Source organism: Musca autumnalis, unplaced genomic scaffold, assembly GCF_047663935.1.
Source record: "Musca autumnalis isolate F117 unplaced genomic scaffold, ASM4766393v1 scaffold_2, whole genome shotgun sequence".
NCBI classification, from domain to species: Eukaryota; Metazoa; Arthropoda; class Insecta; order Diptera; family Muscidae; genus Musca; species Musca autumnalis.
Genome location: NW_027411755.1, coordinates 20,411,967 through 20,430,626, shown reverse-complemented (window position 1 = coordinate 20,430,626; position 18,660 = coordinate 20,411,967). Strand labels below are relative to the sequence as shown.

The window sequence follows — 18,660 nt, the reverse complement described above, 5'->3', positions numbered from 1 at the left end:
ATTTTTTAAAGAAAATTTTTTTCAACCGCATGGATTTTTTAAAGAATATTTCTTTATGGGCTATCATACGTGGATTTTTTAAAGAATATTTCTTTATGGGCTATCATACGTGGATTTTTTAAAGAATATTTTTTTCAACCGCGTGGATTTTTTAAAGAATATTTTTTTCAACCGCGTGGATTTTTTAAAGAATAATTTTTCAACCAGAAAATCAGATATAAAAGTTTTTAGTGACTTTTTCTTAAGTCCGAGACTTTTCAGCCGTGATCATTTAGGCTCCTACGTCCCATAGATTTTACACGATTTTTTTTTTTTTACAACATCTTCATGAATTTTATATAATCTTTAATGAAATTCTTTGTATTCATAATTTGGGTTAGGAATTTTCAGCTGTTATTTTATGGATTTAATATCTATCAAAATTCATAAATACGAATTTTGAACTAATTTTTTTCAATTTATGTCACATTTTAAATAACACATTTTAGTTTGAAAATAATTATTGTCATAAAAATCGAATTTCTTATTTATTCAGCCCAAAGTTAATAGACATAAATTTAATCATTTTTTAAAATTAATTTTAGTTCAAATCTAACATTTACTCCTTAATTTCATTTTAAGAAGAAAATGCTTCGAAAGTTCCGGGGCTTTTCAGTCCATGTTCATTCAAAATTCTTCCAATTTTTTTCAGTGGCACATTTTTACATTGTTTCTCGAAATTGTGTTCTAAAGCCTTAAAATCCCCTTCAATTTTTTTCACCATAATTTTCGCACAATTTAAATTCCAAAACATTAATAAACTTACCTCGCATGTTGTGGTCCAACGAAACCCGTATCATGGGCTGAACTCGCTGTAATTTGAGCATCTGTGATTGCACCAGATTCCATGCCCAGAGGCATATTACATGTGGCTGTAATAAAGAAGAAGAAAAAACATAACATTATTTAAAAATCAAAAAACTATAAATTAAAATAAATAAACAAATAAAAAATTTAAAAACAATAATACAAAAAAAATTCTTTCTTTGTCTCTGTCGCTCACTAATTAATTCAGATTCTAAACAAAAAATACAATAAAAAATAGAGGAAAACACCCCACATCTGAAGATGAATAACAACAAAGACCCCAAAGCACAAAAGAACACAACAATTAATTAAGAAGAAAATTTACATTTAAAACACTAAAACAAAAACAACAAAAACGGCAAGAGCAACAAAATAGAAATTCTTAAAATTGTCTTGCACAAAGGAGACACAGAGTTTTTTTTTCTTCTCAGCCATAAACATAAATTTTCCCTTACATGCATCTTCTGGAGGGAAAAGAAGCAATTTATGAAAAATCACAAAATTTCCTTTGTGATTGTTGTTGTTTAAAAAACTATTTTCATGTCAAATTTATCAAATTAACTGAAGCATTTATGAAATATGTCCAATAAACTAAAGATGGTTTTTCATTTCTATTTAAATTTTATTTTTTTGTGGCATCAGGCTAAACACTTGTCTGCTTTGAGCGAGAGTAGTGATTTCCGAGAGATTTAGTGTTTGACCAGTGTCATTTATTTTATTGAATTTTTTGTGTCATATTTTTATAGTTTTTTGTTGTTGTTGAGTTTTTTTTTTTTGAAAATGACACATGGTGCGTGTTGCAAGTGCTTAAACGCCACCACAGACAGACCATTGTGTGGTAAATATAGGCGTTTCCTTGGAATTTAAAGATGAAAGGCATTTGTTTGCTTCCTGCTATAGCTATTTGTTGCATGATCTGGCTTTGCATTTTGCGTTTTTTTGTCATGAATGTCTTATGGAGATCTTTTTGTTCCCGAAGAGAAATGTCATACAATGTGATGAATATGTTGCTTTTAGGAAGTTTTTGGCACGGAATCTCAATAAATTTTGAGGACAATATTCACGCGATCTTTCAGAATTAATAAGGAAGAGATAATTTCCGCATTGAGTCACCTGATCACTTCACAAGAAACTATATGGATCAAATAGAAGAAGAGCTTCTTGTCTGCACAATGAAGAAATTTAGTGTTCAAAATGATGTACTGGTAGAAGGCCACCTAGAGTGGTTTCTCATAGAAGATGATTTGGTCCTCTTAGAGAAGACCTGTTGGTCTTCTCATAGAATTTTTTGAATTCTTAAAATAATAAGTCTTAAAATAATTCACGTTTAATGTCCACGTTAAAAAAATTAAAAAAAAATATTTTTGTAAAAAATTTAAAAAATATTTTGAAAAAAATACCCAACCTGGAAAAAATAAAAAAATATATTTTTGTAAATTTTTGACTTTTTAATTAAACGTTTTTTAAAGGAATTGAAAAATATTTTTCTTCAAAAATACAAAGTTTGAAAAAAAAAATAGAAACTATTTCTTAAAAAAGTCCAACTTTTGAAAAAATGTTTTTAAAAAATTCCACGTTTTTAAAATATTGAAAAAAATATTTTTTTTACAGTTTAAAAACTAATTCTTAAAAATCTTTTTACGTTTACAAAAATTAATATTTAAAAAATATTTTACAAAATCCACGTTTGTGGTCCAAATGTCTTTGAAAAATATTTTTTTTAAAAAATTCACGTTTTGAAAAACTGAAAAAATATTTTTGAAAAAAGAACTTAAAAAAATATTTAAAAAAGTCCACGCCTTGGAATAAAATATTTTTGAAAAATATTAATTTTTTAATTCAATGTTTTTTTTTTTTTAAAGTTGAAAAACATTTTTTCTAAAAGAACCAAATTTTAAAAAAAATTGATAAACTATTTATTCAAAAATCCACGCTTTGAACAAATTGAAAAACATTTCTTAAAAAATCCAAGTATTGAAAAAATATTTCACTAAAAATTACCGTTATCAAAAAATTTAAAAAAATATTTTTTTTAAAATTCTCCTTTTGAACAAATTTAAAACAACATTTTTAAAAACTCCACTATTTTAAAAAATTAAAAATATATATTTAAAACAATTAACGTTTTGAACCAATTGAAAAAAATATTTTAAAAAATCAGCGATTTGAATTTAATAAATCCAAGTATAAAAAATATTTAAAAACAAAATCCAAGTTTGGAAAAAAATTAAATCTAAGTTTAAAAACAATTAAACACATATTTTTATTAAAAAATCCACGTGTTGAAAAAGTGTAAAAATTTTTTTTCATTATTTTTTAAAACGTCAATCTAAAAAAATATATTTTTTTAAACGTGGATGTTTTGAAAAAATTTTTTAAAGCGTAGATTTACGTTTTGGCGAATATGTTTTTAAAAAATGAAAAAAATATTTTTTCAAAATATGGATTGTTTAAAAGAATTTTTTCAATATTTCTCAAAGGGTAGATTTACAAAAAAAAATTTAAACGTGAATTTTCTCAAAATTATTGAAAAGTTTATTTTTAAAAACGCGATTTTTTCAAACTTGGATTTTCTAAAAAAATATTTTTTTTAGAACGTGGATTATTTAACAAATATTTTTTAAAATGTGAATTTTTTAAAACGTGGATTTTAAAAAAAATATGTTTTTAAAACGTAAATTTTTTAAAAAAAATTTATTGAAAAGCGTATTATTTAAAAAATATTTTTTTAGAATGTGAAAATTTTAAATATATTTTTTCAAAAATTGGGCATTTTAAAACACTCTTTTTAAAAAAATCCATGTTTTGAACGAAATTGAAAAACTATTTTTTATGAAAAATATTTTTTAAAATAGAAACAAATTTAAATCCAGGTTTTGAAAAAAATAATAATAAATCCAAATTTTTTCGAACTTTGATTTTCTAAAAAAATATTTTTTTTAACAAATATTTTTTAAAATGTCAAATTTTTAAAAAATATTTTTTAAAACGTGGATTTTAAAACAAAATATATATTTAAAACGTAAATTTTTTAAAAAAAATATTTTTCTAAACGTGAATTTAAAAAAAAAAAATATTTACTGAAAAGCGGATTTTTTAAAAAATATTTTTTTCAAATCTGAAAATTTTAAATATATTTTTTCAAAATTTTGCTTTTTAAAACACATTTTTTAATTGTTTGAACAAATATTTTTTAAAGCTTGCATTTTTTAAAAAATATTTTTCCATTTTTTTGAAACTAGGGGTTTTCAAATAAATGTATTTTTTAAATTGGTTAAAAACTTGGATCTTTTAACCAAATATTTTCCAAAGCATGGATTATTAAAAAATTCAATTTTCCATTTTTAAAAACGGCTTTATTTTTTAAATATTTTTTCAAAATGTTTTTTCAAAATTTTAAAAAATATTTTTTAGAAAATAAGAGTTTTGTTTTGCTTTTTAAAATAAAACCACGTTTCGATTTTTTTTTAAATCAGCGGTTTGAAAAAAAAATTAAAAATTGACGGATTGAAAAAATATTTTTTAAAAAATTAGCCGATAGCCTTATTTATATAATTTTATTATAATTTTTTATTTTAATAAATATTTGGAATAAAGAAAAAAATAAAAAACTCCAAATTTTGAAAAAAATATTTTTTTGAAAAAATCCTGGTTTTGAAAAAAATATTTTTTAAAAAATCCACGTTCAGAAAACACCCAAAAACATTTTTTAAAATATCCACGTTTTGAAAAAAAAAATTGAAAAAGTATCTTTTTAAAAAATTCACTTTTTGAAAAAATATCAAATACTATTTTTTTAATTTTTTTTTTTAATTTAAAACAAATATTTTTCTTAAACGTGGATTTTTTAAAAAATATTATTTTTAAAACGTGGAAATTTTAAAATATTTTTTTTTCAAAATTTGGGCTTTTTAATAAAACACATTTTTCAATCGTTAAAAGAATTTTTTCAAATCTTACATTTTTAAGAAATATTTTTCCATTTTTTTTAAAAATCTATCAAATAATTATATTGTTTTAAATTCTTAAAGAACTTCTCTCAATTTTCCAAAACATGGATTTTTCAAAAAATACGGCTTCCATTGTTTAAAAAATATTTTTTTCAAAATGTGCTTTCAAAAATTAAAAAAATTCAACTTTTGAAAAAAAAAAATTTAAAAAAACCAGTTTTTTAAAAAAAATCTAGGGTTTTTCAAATAAGTATATTTTTTAAACTTTTTAAAAAATTTAATCTTTTGAACAATTATTTTCTCAATTTTCCAAAAAATTTATTTATTTTTAAAAAATAAATGTAAACATTTTTTAAAAAGTGGATTTTTTTAAAAATATTTTTTCAAAAATTAAAAAATATTTTTGTAAAAAATAAACGTTTTGCTTTTCTTTTTAAAATAAAGCCAAGTTTTGAAAAATCTTTTTAAAAAAACAGCGCATTTGAAAATAAAATTAAAAATCGGTTTGAAAAAAATATTATATAAAAATTAGCCATTAGCCTTAGATGCTTGTGCTATATTTTATATAATTTTATTTTTATTCTTTATTATAAAAAAAAAATTTAAAAAAAATTAAATTTTGAAAAAATATTTTTTAAAAATTCCAGGTTTTTAAAAAAAATATTTTTTAACAAATCCACCTTCTGAAAATAATTAAAAAATTAGAAAAACCAAGTCTTGAAATAAGAACGAAAAAATGTTTCGTTTAAAATCCACGTTTTGAAAAAAATTAAATATTTTTTTTAAAATCCATGTTTTGAAAAATATATTTTTTAACAAATCCACCTTCTGAAAACAATTAAAAAATTCAGAAAAACCAAGTTTTGAAATAAAAATGAAAAACTGTTTTTTTAAATCCACGTTTTGAAAATATTGAAATACTTTTTTTTTAAATCCACGTTTTGAAAATATTGAAATACTTTTTTTTAAATCCACGTTTTGAAAATATTGAAATACTTTTTTTTAAATCCACGTTTTGAAAATATTGAAATACTTTTTTTTTTAAATATCCATGTTTTCAAAAAAAAAAAAATTAAGAACTATCTTTAAAAAATCCATGTTTTGAAAAAAATTGAATAACTATTTTTTTTTTTTAAATCCACGTGTTGAACAAAATTGTAAGACTATTTTTTAAAAAAATCCACGTTTTGAACCAAATTGAAAAGCTATTTTTTAAAAAATTCAAATTTTAAAATAATATTTTTAAAAATGGAAAAACTCCAACACGAGAAAATTAATAAAAATCATTAAAAATGATCTTCGCCTTAACAAGCAAAATTTCAAAAAAAAAAACAAATAAAGAAAAATAATAATAAAATCCAAGTTATGAAAAAAAATAATAAAAAATTCTGAAATTGGATGAAAAAATTTTCTTTAATAAATCGACGTTTTGAGGTCTGAAGTTCGATGAAAAAAGACTAGGGGGTCTTCTCCAGACCTTTTTTCTAGAGCATCTTCTTTCTAGATGACCTTTCGGCCTTCTTATAGGAAACCTATTGGTTTTCTCATTAAAAACATGTTGGTCTTCTCTTAGAAGACCGTTTGGTCTTCCAATAGAAGATCATTTGGTCTTCGTATGGAGGACATGCATATGTCTTCTACAAGAAGACTGGACTAGGGTCAACTTGTAAAAGTCCAGTTACTGTTTCTTTTTTTGACATTTCCATTTATTTGCCCTTTACAGTATCTTTATATATACCTCAAATTTTATTATATCTCTTGACATGCCTTTTAAATGTCCTCAATGATTATACCATCAATTAAATAACAAGCTAACAACCGTATATTAAACGACTGACAATTGTTTACAGCATCTGTCTATCAGGTTGAGTCGAGCAGCCTTCGTTTTGAGATGCTATGCTAATTTAAATACTAAACGATACCTTCATATTGAGTTGGTTTATTTACTGAGGACTTTTTGAAAATCGCTTACTGTTTAAATTATGTTCTTTGTCGTTCTTAAAGGAGTCTGTGGTACTGCTGCTGAAATTTCCACATGACAATTGACTTATGAGCTATACTCCATGTCATGACTAACTAACTGGCTTTTTTGCATAAACGAAGCAACACATTATTACTTTGTTAGGTATGTTTGTTGTGACAGACAGTTTTTTTATCCCCAATAAGGCTATGGATCTGCTCATCTTTAACTAAACACATCACAACGCATCACATCATTCTTTTGAATATCTGCTACTTATGTATCAATGAAGGGAGCTATTCAGTTTTGTCTCTTCAGATTTGTATGGTATGTCCTTTGTGTATTTTGTGAGTCTGTCACTGTAAAGGATGCTTATATGGAAGTTATTCACTAGGAACTGAAATCTTTAAATAACATATTTATCAACGTAAAGTTGCCGTGATGATTGGTTAGCAGGGAGTGGATGGTAGTACTGTTCTCTGGTCAGAAAAATCAAGTCTTTGCTCCATCCTAACTAAAGAGACATCTGTTGGAAATACCTTTTCCCGTTTGGCTATTCATTTAATGCCGTACCCCCTTCTTAGCTTTTTGATTCGCTTGCTTTGTTCTTCATGATAGCGATGGTAGTATGCCCATCCCTTAACCCGTCAAGCTTCATAAATGTAAGTAAATGAAATCATTGGTATTTGTCCCTTATTTCCACCATTGAGATTTAGCTCCATGTTTATGTTGGGGTTACATTTTCAACCTTATAATGTTGATTAAAGTTGATATGCCGCATAAATGGATTTTCTCAACAGCCTGAAGTACAAATCTGGTGGCCACATTGAAGTAGTTGTTCCCTACAAGGTCTAAGTATTTCCCAGTTATACCACAGAATGGAAAAGTTTGAAACAGACAGTACTATTGGAGACATTAACGTGGCTGGAGTACGCAGGATATTTGAAAAAAAATTAACATGATTGGAGTATTTTGTGGTATCTGTCATAGCCTCGAATCCACAACATTCTGTAGGGAAGGCATTTCAACACCATGGTGTTACCAAATAAAAAAAAGTCCCCCTTATATTACAAACGCCTTGAGAAACCCAACATACCTTCGAAACCCCGTAAAAAATGAAAATCCATTCATCCTTACCATGCACATCCCAACCATCAAGCAACACGATCCCAAGTACAAATGTTTGCAACAAAGCTTGTGGAAAATTGTTACCCTTTGCCTAATATACACAGGAAGAACTGTGGCACATAAGAACCTTAGCCCTTTGCTTTTTGTTGCCTTTAACTTGCATTGTTGTTGTGCATTCACATGGAAAATTTCTGTGTTCTGTTTGGTTAATGCCATTCTAGCGTTTTTTCTCTCTTCAACTTCTTGTCTGTGATGGCATAGGAATGAATATCCTCCATCCACTTTCAGCTAACTGCCGATGATGATGATGATGTGTAGCATGATAAACTTGACTGGGAAAATATCAATGGAGTTTAACTAAAGATTCATACATTCCATTGTGGCGGCTCACAAGAATGCTAACATTTGACGTTTAACTACTGTTTCAGGAACAATGCTTCCCAAGAATCGTTCGAAATGGAGAGAATGCAAAAATATATTTATTGCTAACAATGATATCTGTGTGCATAATTTGTTAAACTCAATGATGGTAAGCTTCCTTCCCTTCATACCATCGAAGTGATTGGCTTGATGTGCTTTATGCACTCATCCATCCTGCTGGAGTCACAGACACATCTGCTGAACCACTTTGGGTTTTAGGTTAAGATTAAAATTGAGATTTTTTCCATTCCCTTTATTTCCTTTTCTTGGCTTGTGATGTGGCTGAAAATTTGCATAAGTTTTTATCAAAATGACTTAGTCAAAGAGTTCTGTATGTCTGTTTAGGTTCAACTTAATAAATGATTATATCGTAACATATATTGGTTTAGACAGACAGACACACAAACATACCACAACACGCATTGGCATTTTTCTTCGTTCGTCTAGTCAATCGTCATGTAGTCCTTGCTAGATTTCATGTCATTTATTATTATTTTTATTGTTGTTACTGTTGAGTATATTTATGTATCAAGATCTCTGTTCACTCTTTTGAATACCTTTGCCAATAATGTTAAAGGTGTATCCATCCACCCATTCATCCGTTTAGCTATCCATCCTTTTCATCTATTTAACCATGTGTAAGGATACGTAATTTGTTACAATTTAAATTTATTGCATTTTGAACATGTTTAAGCAAATTAATGAGATTCCATAAATTTTATTTAAACAAGTATCTCCAAACGAGATTTCAGACAAAGGACTTAGATAATTTTTTATTGTTATGGGGTAAGGAAATGGGAGAAAAAAATCTATATTCAAAGCAATATTATTTTGTAAAAAATAAACCTAAAATTGTTATTCAGCTATTTTGTATGCAATTTAGCTAAGCAAAACACAAAATTCTGTACAAAGTTCAATATCTAAATTCTTTTACCCATAAGGTGACAATTCCGCTTACTAATTTAGCTAATTATTTCAGTAAAATACAGAATTTTTAAACATTTTACTTCAAATATACATTAAAATGCTATAAAAACTAATTCAGCTAAATTTTATTTAAAAAAATAGTGTAAAACTACTTTGTTTTTACAAAAATGTGCACAAAATTGCTATTTAGCTGTTTTAATTGCAATTCAGCTTAGCTAAAATAGTGTAAAACTACTTCGTTTTTACAAAAATGTGCTATTCAGCTGTTGTAATTGCAACTCAGCTAAGGAATATACAATTCAGCTATGTTAAAATATTGAAAAACTACTACGTTTTTACAAAATTGTGCACAACATTGCTATTCAGCTGTTTTATTAGCAATTCAGCTAAGGAATATTCAATTCAGCTAAGCTTAAATAGTGTGAAACTACTTCTTTTTTACAAAAACGTACTTAAAATTGCTCTTCAGCTGTTTTAATTGCAATTCAGCTAAGCAAAAAAAGTGTAAAACTACTTTGTTTTTACATAAATGTGCACAACATTGCTATTCAGCTGTTTTATTAGCAATTCAGCTAAGGAATATTTAATTTCGATAAGCTAAAATTATAGCAGCTTACTTTTATTTAAAAAAAATAGTGTAAAGCTTCTTCGTTTTTACAAAAATTTACTTAAAATTGCTATTCAGCTGTTTTAATTGCAATTCAGCTAAGCTAAAATAGTGTAAAACTACTTTGTTTTTACAAAAATATGCACAACATTGCTATTCAGCTGTTTTAATTGCAATTCAGCTAACGAATATACAATTCAGCTAATCTAAAATATTGAAAAACTACATCCTTTTTACAAAAATGTGCGCAAAATTGCTATCCAGCTGTTTTACTAGCAATTCATCTAAGGAATATACAATCCAGCTAAGCTAAAATTGTGTAAAACTACTTCGTTTTTACAAAAATGTACACAACATTGCTATTCAGCTGTTTTAATTGCAATTCAGCTAAGCTAAAACAGTGTAAAACTACTTCGTTTTAAAAAAAAATGTGATATTCAGCTGTTTTAATTGCAACTCGGCTAAGGAATATACAATTCAGCTAAGTTAAAATATTGAAAAACTACTTCGTTTTTACAAAAATGTGCACAAAATTGCTATTCAACTGTTTTATTAGCAATTCAGGTAAGGAATATTCAATTCAGCTAAGCTAAAATAGTGTAAAACTACTTCGTTTTTACACAAATGTACACAAAATTGCTATTCAGCTGTTTTAATTGCAATTCAGCTAAGCTAAAATAGTGTAAAACTACTTCGGTTTCACAAAAATGTGCACAACATTGCTATTCAGCTGTTTTATTAGCAATTCAGCTAAGCTAAAATTATACAATATGTTTAAAAAATGGCGAAATCAGCTGTGAAAAATGAAATATTTGGGAAGTTGAAATGTGTTAAATACACATTAACCCCATTTTGAATTTCCGAATGCTCTAAAAATGTAATTCAGCAAATTTTTATTTCCAAAAATTGGTAAAAATTCCATTGTTTAAAAAAGTATGTCAAAAATTGCAGCTCAACGGATTTAGACGTAATTCAGCTGAGCAATATTCAGCTCAGCTAAGCTGAATTTGCAATTATACACGAATTTTAATATCTCAACTATAAATATGTCTACAAAATTGCTATTCAGCTGTGAAAAATGATATTCAGGTGATTCACAATGTCAAATATACCGTAAAACAAGCATTGGATCCATCGTCTCGCTTTTTCAAAAAATGTGTTCTAAATAGCAATTCAGCTGTTTTAGCCGCACTTCAGCTAAGCAATATTCAATTCAGCTAACCTGAATTTGCAATTCTACACTAAATTTAATATCAGCACTATAAATACATGAACACATCAACAATTCAGCTGTGAAAAATGCTATTCAGCTGCCTGGTTTTAGGAAAAAGCTAATTCAGCAAAGTTTTGGCACGTGAGAATCTATAAAAAAGAATTCAGCTAAGGTTTTATTATGTAAAAATGTTCTTTTTGCTGTTTAATAAAATAAAATAAATTTTTTTAAATAAATATCATAAACAATTTTAATCCAGCTACTACAAACCTAATTCAGCAACATTATCAAATGTTAAAAGTCTATAAAACTGCTATAATTTTATTAAAAATTGTTTAAAATTGCTATTCAGCTGCTTTAAACACAATTCAGCAAAGGTTTTTTTTCTTTTTTGCTGTTTATTACAAAAAAATAAATTGATTTTCTTAAAAAAACCATACAAAATTGCAATTCAGCTACTATAAACCTAATTCAGCAAGCTTTTTACATGTTAAAAATGTTCAAAATTGATATATTTTTGTTGAACATTGTCTAAAAATGCTATTCAGCTCCTTTAAACCCTATTCAGCCAATATTTTTTTTGTTATACCCATCTCTTTGCTGCTTCCTGTTTCTCCATGAATCTCTTTAGGTTTAATTATGTTAAAAGGTTCTTTTTACTGTTTAATAAAATAAAATAATTTTTTTTTAATAAATACCATAAACAATTTCAATTTAGCTACTACAAACCTAATTCAGCAACATTATCGAATGTTAAAAGTCTTTAAAAATGCTATAATTTTATTAAAACTTGTTTAAAATTGCTATTCAGCTGCTTTAAACACAATTCAGCAAAGGTTTTTATTCTTTTTTGCTGTTTATTACAAATAAATAAATTGATTTTCTTAAAAAAACCATACAAAATTGCAATTCAGCTTCTATAAACCTAATTCAGCAAGCTTTTTAAATGTTAAAAATTTTCAAAATTGCTATATTTTTGTTAAACATTGTCTAAAAATGCTATTCAGCTACTTTAAACCCTAATTCAGCAATCTTTTTAAATGTTAAAATTTTTTAAAATTGCTATATCTTTGTTGAACCTTGTCTAAAAATGCTATTCAGCTCCTTTAAACCCTATTCAGCTAAGTTTTTTTCTTGTTATAACCATCTCTTTGTTGCTTTCTGTTTCTCCATGAATCTCTTTGAAACCATAAATCAACATTTAAACTTTCTACAAATATCCTTTAAGACAACTGTTGTGTTTGTTAGTTTTTCTTTTTTACTTCATGTGGTTGTTGTTTTTTTGTCGCTCCACAACAAGAAACATCACCCCATTAAAATGTCAATAGTTAAATGTTGAAATATATATTTAAACAAAAAACAGAGAAGCGAAGAGGCAACCGGTAACAAAAGAAAGACGACTTGAAATTGTTACCACAAAAACCAAACTTGCTATATATGAGGCAACACCGTGGCTTATGTGGGGAGCTAAATGTAATACAAAGAAAGAACAGCCAGAAAAAAGACCAAACAAGCTGCCGCCAACCGTGTAAGAGGCCATTAAAAAGTCATAAGAATACGATTGGAGAATTGGAAAAGTGATAGTCTAAGAGGAAACCCCCGTGGATTTGTCGATTTTTTTCTTTTGCTGCTTTGGATGGAAGATGCAACAGCGAGTTAGGAAGCAGGGCCATTTGCTGAGCTATGGGGTTGTGTGTGTGGGACAGGGATCTGAGGTATTTACACATAAGGAAGCTGGCTGCCTCCTTAAGGCTTTCTGTATGGCTGCTATAAAAATCCTTAATGACAATTCAACTGGCGATCATATTTAATGGCAAACAAATGCATAGCCATTTGGAGCTAAGCCATGGAGTCCCAGAGATATAGAGAAAGAGCTTTTTCTTGTTGTTGTTGTTTGTTGTAACTTACCTATGTCAAAGGCATGCGCATGCGTAGCCTGATATAGTACTACACTGATGAGGGTTAAAAGCTGATAGGAAAGGCACTGGCGGGAGAACATTTTGCAGGTGGTTGTGTTGTTTTTGTTGTTGGTGGTGGTTGTAGATGTGTTAGCAGAAATTAAGGTGAGTTGTTGTTGTCGTTGTAATGATGTTGTGTTTTTTGTTTTAGCCATTTTTTGTTGTGAATTTTTTTTTTGTTTATTTTTGTTTAGCAAAAAAATAGTTACACAAGGCAGTGTAGTTATGGCTGCTTAGCAGGAGATCTGTAAAGAAAAGAAGAGAGAGAAAAATTTATTAAAAATCAGTAACAATTAATTTTAAAGTAATTTTAGAAAAAAAAAACTATTTCAATCCTTGTTTATTAGCTTATCTTCATTATTATCATCATATTCAACTTTTTCTTTAAGACATTTCTTTGATTGTTGACCCCATGCCGGTACAGAAGCTCTTTGTTAATGTCAAACACATGCTGTTCCGCACAGTCTTAGGCCTTCAATTAAAGTCAACAATAACTGCTGACACTCTGAAGATTTTACATTTAGACAATTCCCCGGATAATTGGAATTTATGTTGAACAGCATATGGACTAAAGTCAAATAGGGTCATACCTATGGTATCCATGCAAAAAACAACAAAAAAAAACTTAAGTGCTGAATGTGGAAAAAAGAAACACTTTAAAATTTGCTTATGCTCCAGCAAACTGTTTCAGCACAAAACGAACAAAAACATTGCAATGTCATAAACTGACAGCTGTCAAAATAGCAAAGTTTTTTTCTTTCGCTCAACGTCTGACGTTTTCCTAAACAAGTCAGACAGATTTGTAAGAAAGTGTGTGTTCGCTATTTCCCTATATTTGCCGGCACAGAGGTCTGCCTAGACAGACATTCAGCGTGTTCGCATTTTTAGACACATTTTTTGCTGAATAGCAAAAGGGAACCCCTAAACCCTCAAAACAAAAACAAAAAAGAGCAGATTAAATTGTAGACTTCATCAATGTCTTGTTCTGGTGATGTCGACAGTTTGCTATTGTGCCATGATTTTTGTTGTTGTTACTGTTGCTTTATTTCATTAATTCATTAAAATGTCAAAGTGTTATGGAAAAATGTCAGATTTTCTTTTTTATTCAAAACAATTGACATATTCAAAGAAACAAAAAAAAAAGAATCAAAATTAAAATTGTCTGAATATGAGTGAGCGAGTGTGTGTGTGTCTACTTGACATGTGTTCATGTAAACAATGTACTTGGCATTTGGCGTTAAATTTCCTATTGACAATAAGAAACAAATCAACAAGAAATTTTCGATGAACGAAGCATAACGAAAGCCATTAGAATTATGATTTATTTGAAGAATCGCACAATATTAGAATTCATCTCATATAAACCTAATTCAGCTAGCCTTAATATCTTAAAACTGCCTATATGTTGGGAGAAAATGGTGTAAAATCTTTATTCAGCTCTTTTAAACTCAATTCAGCTAAGTTTTTCTCCATGCTACTATCCGCTTTTTAATAAAATAAAATTATTTTGCTAACGAAACATACAAAATTGATATTCAGCTGCTAAAAACCTAATTCAGCAAGCATATAAGTCTTCAAAATCGCTATATGTTTGGTAAAAATTGTGTAAAAGGTATATTCAGCTCTTTTAAACACAATTCAGCTAAGTTTTTTCAGTGCTGCTATCCTTTTTATGCCATTTGATAAAATACAATAACTTCTATTTTGTTAAAAAAACTATACCAACTTGCTATTCAGCTGCTAAAAACCTAATTCAGCAAGCATAGAAATCTTCAAAATCGCTATATGTTTGTTATAAATTGTGTAAAATTTCAGCTCTTTTAAACCCAATTCAGCTAAGGTTTTTCTAATTCAGCTAATTAAATATTGCTTAATTTCACTCAAATTGTCTTTCGGGACCAAGTTCTGGAATAGAAAACACTAAAATAGAAAGAAAACATTAATTCAGCTAATAAAAAACTATTTCAGCAAAGGAAAACATGATAAAAACAACATAAGACTATTGATATTAATTAATAATTGCATGCAATTGCAATTCAGATTCTAAGTATTGTATTCAGGTAAGTATATATTGCTTAATTGCACTCAAATTGTCTTTAGGGACCAAGTTCTGGAATAAAAAAACTCTAAAATAGAAAGAATATTATTCAGCTAATAAAAAACTATTTCAACATAGGAAAAACATGATAAAAACATCATAAGACTATTGAAATTCTTTAATAATTGCATGAAATTGCAATTCAGCTTCTAAGTATTGTATTCAGCTACGAAATGTTTGCAAAATTTAATATTTTTCGGTCAATTAACTAATAAAAATGCAATTCAGCTAAGGATATATAACTTAATTTAACTCAAATTGTCTTTGGTGACAATTAATGGAATTAAAAAACTCGAAAATAGCAAGCACAAATTAATTCAGCTAACAAAAAACTAATTCAGCAAAGAACAAATGTGCTGAAAGCAACATAAATATATTGAAATTGATTAATAATTGCATGCAATTGCAATTCAGCTACTAATAATTGTATTCAGTTAAGAAATGTTTGCAAATTGCATTGTTTTCGGTCATTCAGCTAATGTACATGCAATTCAACCAATCATATATGGCTTCATTTCATTCAATTTGTTTTCAAGGGTCAATTAACGGAATTAAATAGCTTAAAATGTGAAGAAAATATTAATTCAGCTAACAAAATTCTAATTCAACAAAGAAAAAATGTGCTGAGAACAACATAAATATATTGAAATTGATTAATAATTGCATGTAATTACAATTCAGCTACTAATAATTGTATTCAGCTAAGAAATGTTTGTAAATTACAATGTTTTCGGTCATTCAGCTAATGTACATGTAATTCAACCAAGCATTTACGGCTTCATGGCATTAAATTTGTTTTCAAGGGTCAAATAACGGAATTAAATAGCTCAAAATATGAAGAAAACATTAATTCAGCTAACAAAATTCTAATTCAGCAAAGAAAAAATGTGATGAAAGCAACATAAATATATTGAAATGGATAAATAATTGCATATACTTGCAATTCAGCTACTAAGAATTGTATTCAGCTAAGAAATGTTTGCAAATTACAATGTTTTCGGTCATTCAGCTAATGTATATGTAATTCAACCCAGCATAATTCAAGCAATTTGTTTTCGAGGGTCAATTAACGGATTTAAATAGCTCAAAATGTGAAGAAAATATTAATTCAGCTAACAAAAAACTAATTTAGCAAAGAAAAAATCTGCTGAAAGCAACATAAATATATTGAAATTGATTAATAATTGCATGTTATTGCAATTCAGCTACTAATAATTGCATTCAGCTAAGAAATGTTTGCAAATTACAATGTTTTTGGTCATTCAGCTAATGTACGCGTTATTCAACCAAGCATTTATGGCTTCATTTCATTCATTCAATTAACGGAATTAAATAGCTCAAAATGTGAAGAAAATATTAATTCAGCTAACAAAATTCTAATTCAGCAAAGACAAAATGTGTTGAAAACAACATAAATATATTGTAATTAATAAATGTTTGCATTTAACTGCAATTCAGGCACTAATAATTGTATTTTGCTGACATTCGCCAAGTAATTACTTTAATATAAAAACTCTAATATTTTGTTCTTTTTATGAAATTCAGCTGAGGAAAAAATCAATTCAGCTGAAATGTTTAACAATAAATTAATTGATTTCTTATTGAAACCAATATTTTTATTATTTTAATGCAATTCAACCTAGGAATGAGACAATTCATCAGGACTTCCATCAAAAAATTAGTTTATTTTTGTTATTTTAATGGAATTCAGCTAAGGCAAAAACTAATTCAGTTGGATTTTCATCAATAGTATAAATTAATTAATTCTAAAAAATTTACCTTGATGGTTTTATGCAATTTAGCTAAGGATAAAACCAATTCAGCTAAAATTTTATGTACTAAGGTAATGACTTTATTATTAAAACTCTATTTTTTGTTGTTTTTATTCAATTCAGCTAAAGAAAATATTAATTCAGCGGGGCTTTTATCAATAATTAAGTATCTTAATATTGAATATTGAAAAATCAATTCAATTCAGCTGGACTTTCATCTTTGAATTAATTACCCTAATGTTAAAACGATCAAGTTTTGCCATTGTGATGCAATTCAGCTGAAGAAAAAAATAATTCAGCTGGGCTTTTCATCAATAAATCAATTGCCTTATTATTGAAAGTACCATCTCTGTCATTTTATGCAATTCAGCTAAGGAAAAAAACAATTCAGCTGGACTTAAATCAATAAATAAATCACTTTTAAATTAAAATTCAAATTGGTGTTGTTTTTATGTAATTCAGCAAAGGAAAAAACTAATTCAGCTGGGTTTTATCACAAAATTCATCACCTTAATGTTGAAACTCCCATTTTTTGCCATTTTTAAGCAATTCAGCAAAGGAGAATATCAATTCAGCTGAGATTTTCCTTCGATTTTTAATTTCTTTATTATTTATTTTTAATTTTTTAAAACTTCTATTGCAAATGCCGTTACAATTCATTAGCTGAATAAACATCTTTTCATGTCTTTACAATAAAACTTGAAGTATATTTTCTTTAAATTTAACTTTAACAGCCTTATTCAGACCATTACGCCTTCCCATACTGTTCATAGGGCATTGCCGTAGAAACGTTTCATTTTAATTTTGTCGACAATATTAAATTTCATTAAATAAATTTCCCTCCACATTACGATCGCAAAAAATAAAAGAAAAACAAAAAAAAAACCAAGAAGGCAAGTAGAAAATAGGTTAAATTAATAATGACACCCTGGCATCGTATCAAAGCGGACGGACAAACGGACGTCTTCTCCTACTCCTAGTCATTTATATGCCAACCCCAACTCCCCGTACTCCCACCCAGCCAACAAATGTCTTCCTTTAGGGCTTTAGTTTGGTACACAAACAACACCTTACAACTACCATTACTTGGCAACATAAAAATTGCCTTTATTTGTTGTTGCTTCTGTTGTTGGTGTTGCTGTTGTTGTTAGCTTCATTTTCCTCTCCTGGAAGTATTGAAACCTAACGCCTTTTTGCTTTATTAAATACCAAACCATGTTGGGGTATAACGCCACAATGAACCAAGCATGTACACATACGACGAGGATGACGAGCATGAAACCTTCGACGTTTGCTGAATATGCCATACGTACATACCTACCTACCATACATATGTACATATGAGGTGTACATGTTTAGCTCCCATAAAATGCCAAAGGCACTTGCACACTTTATGCTTGGCGTTGAGCAAAGAAGGAGCAAGAAGGTGCGAGGGAGCAAGGATCCTTTGTTTTTGCAATGTTAGCTGCTTGGTTATAGCCAAGTTAGTTAAAAAGAAGGCTAAAACCATGTAGAAATATGTTTCTACGGCAAAGCAATAATGCAGCGCCGCCACCTTTTTGTGAACATTATAAATGTGAGAGAGGCATATTATAACAAGATGTAGAAAATGTATTATACAAACGTTGTAAAAAACATTGTGGCTAATGTTCATACATTTGCAATAACTGGCGCATCTTTGTCTATAAAAGAACCTCAGCATATTCATTTCATGATCCTATAAAGGGAGCAACCTTTTCAAAAGGCAGAGCCACGCCGTTGAAAAAATGAAATACTAAAAC

The 18,660-nt window shown here is 27.7% G+C and overlaps 1 protein-coding gene across 3 annotated transcripts in view; it reads right to left on the bottom strand.

Annotated features, from left to right (window-relative positions):
• The window catches only part of smal (smoke alarm), a 140,045-nt gene that overhangs the window by 81,569 nt on the left and 39,816 nt on the right, over positions 1 to 18,660 (bottom strand). For all 3 annotated transcript variants that reach the window (XM_073967238.1, XM_073967240.1, XM_073967239.1), the window contains exons 2-3: positions 12,960 to 13,254; positions 806 to 911 (exon numbers count right to left, since the gene is read on the bottom strand). In XM_073967238.1, the coding sequence (XP_073823339.1) occupies positions 806 to 911; positions 12,960 to 13,164 (311 nt within the window). In that variant the 5' untranslated portion in view covers positions 13,165 to 13,254. The remainder of the gene's footprint in view (positions 1 to 805; positions 912 to 12,959; positions 13,255 to 18,660) is intronic.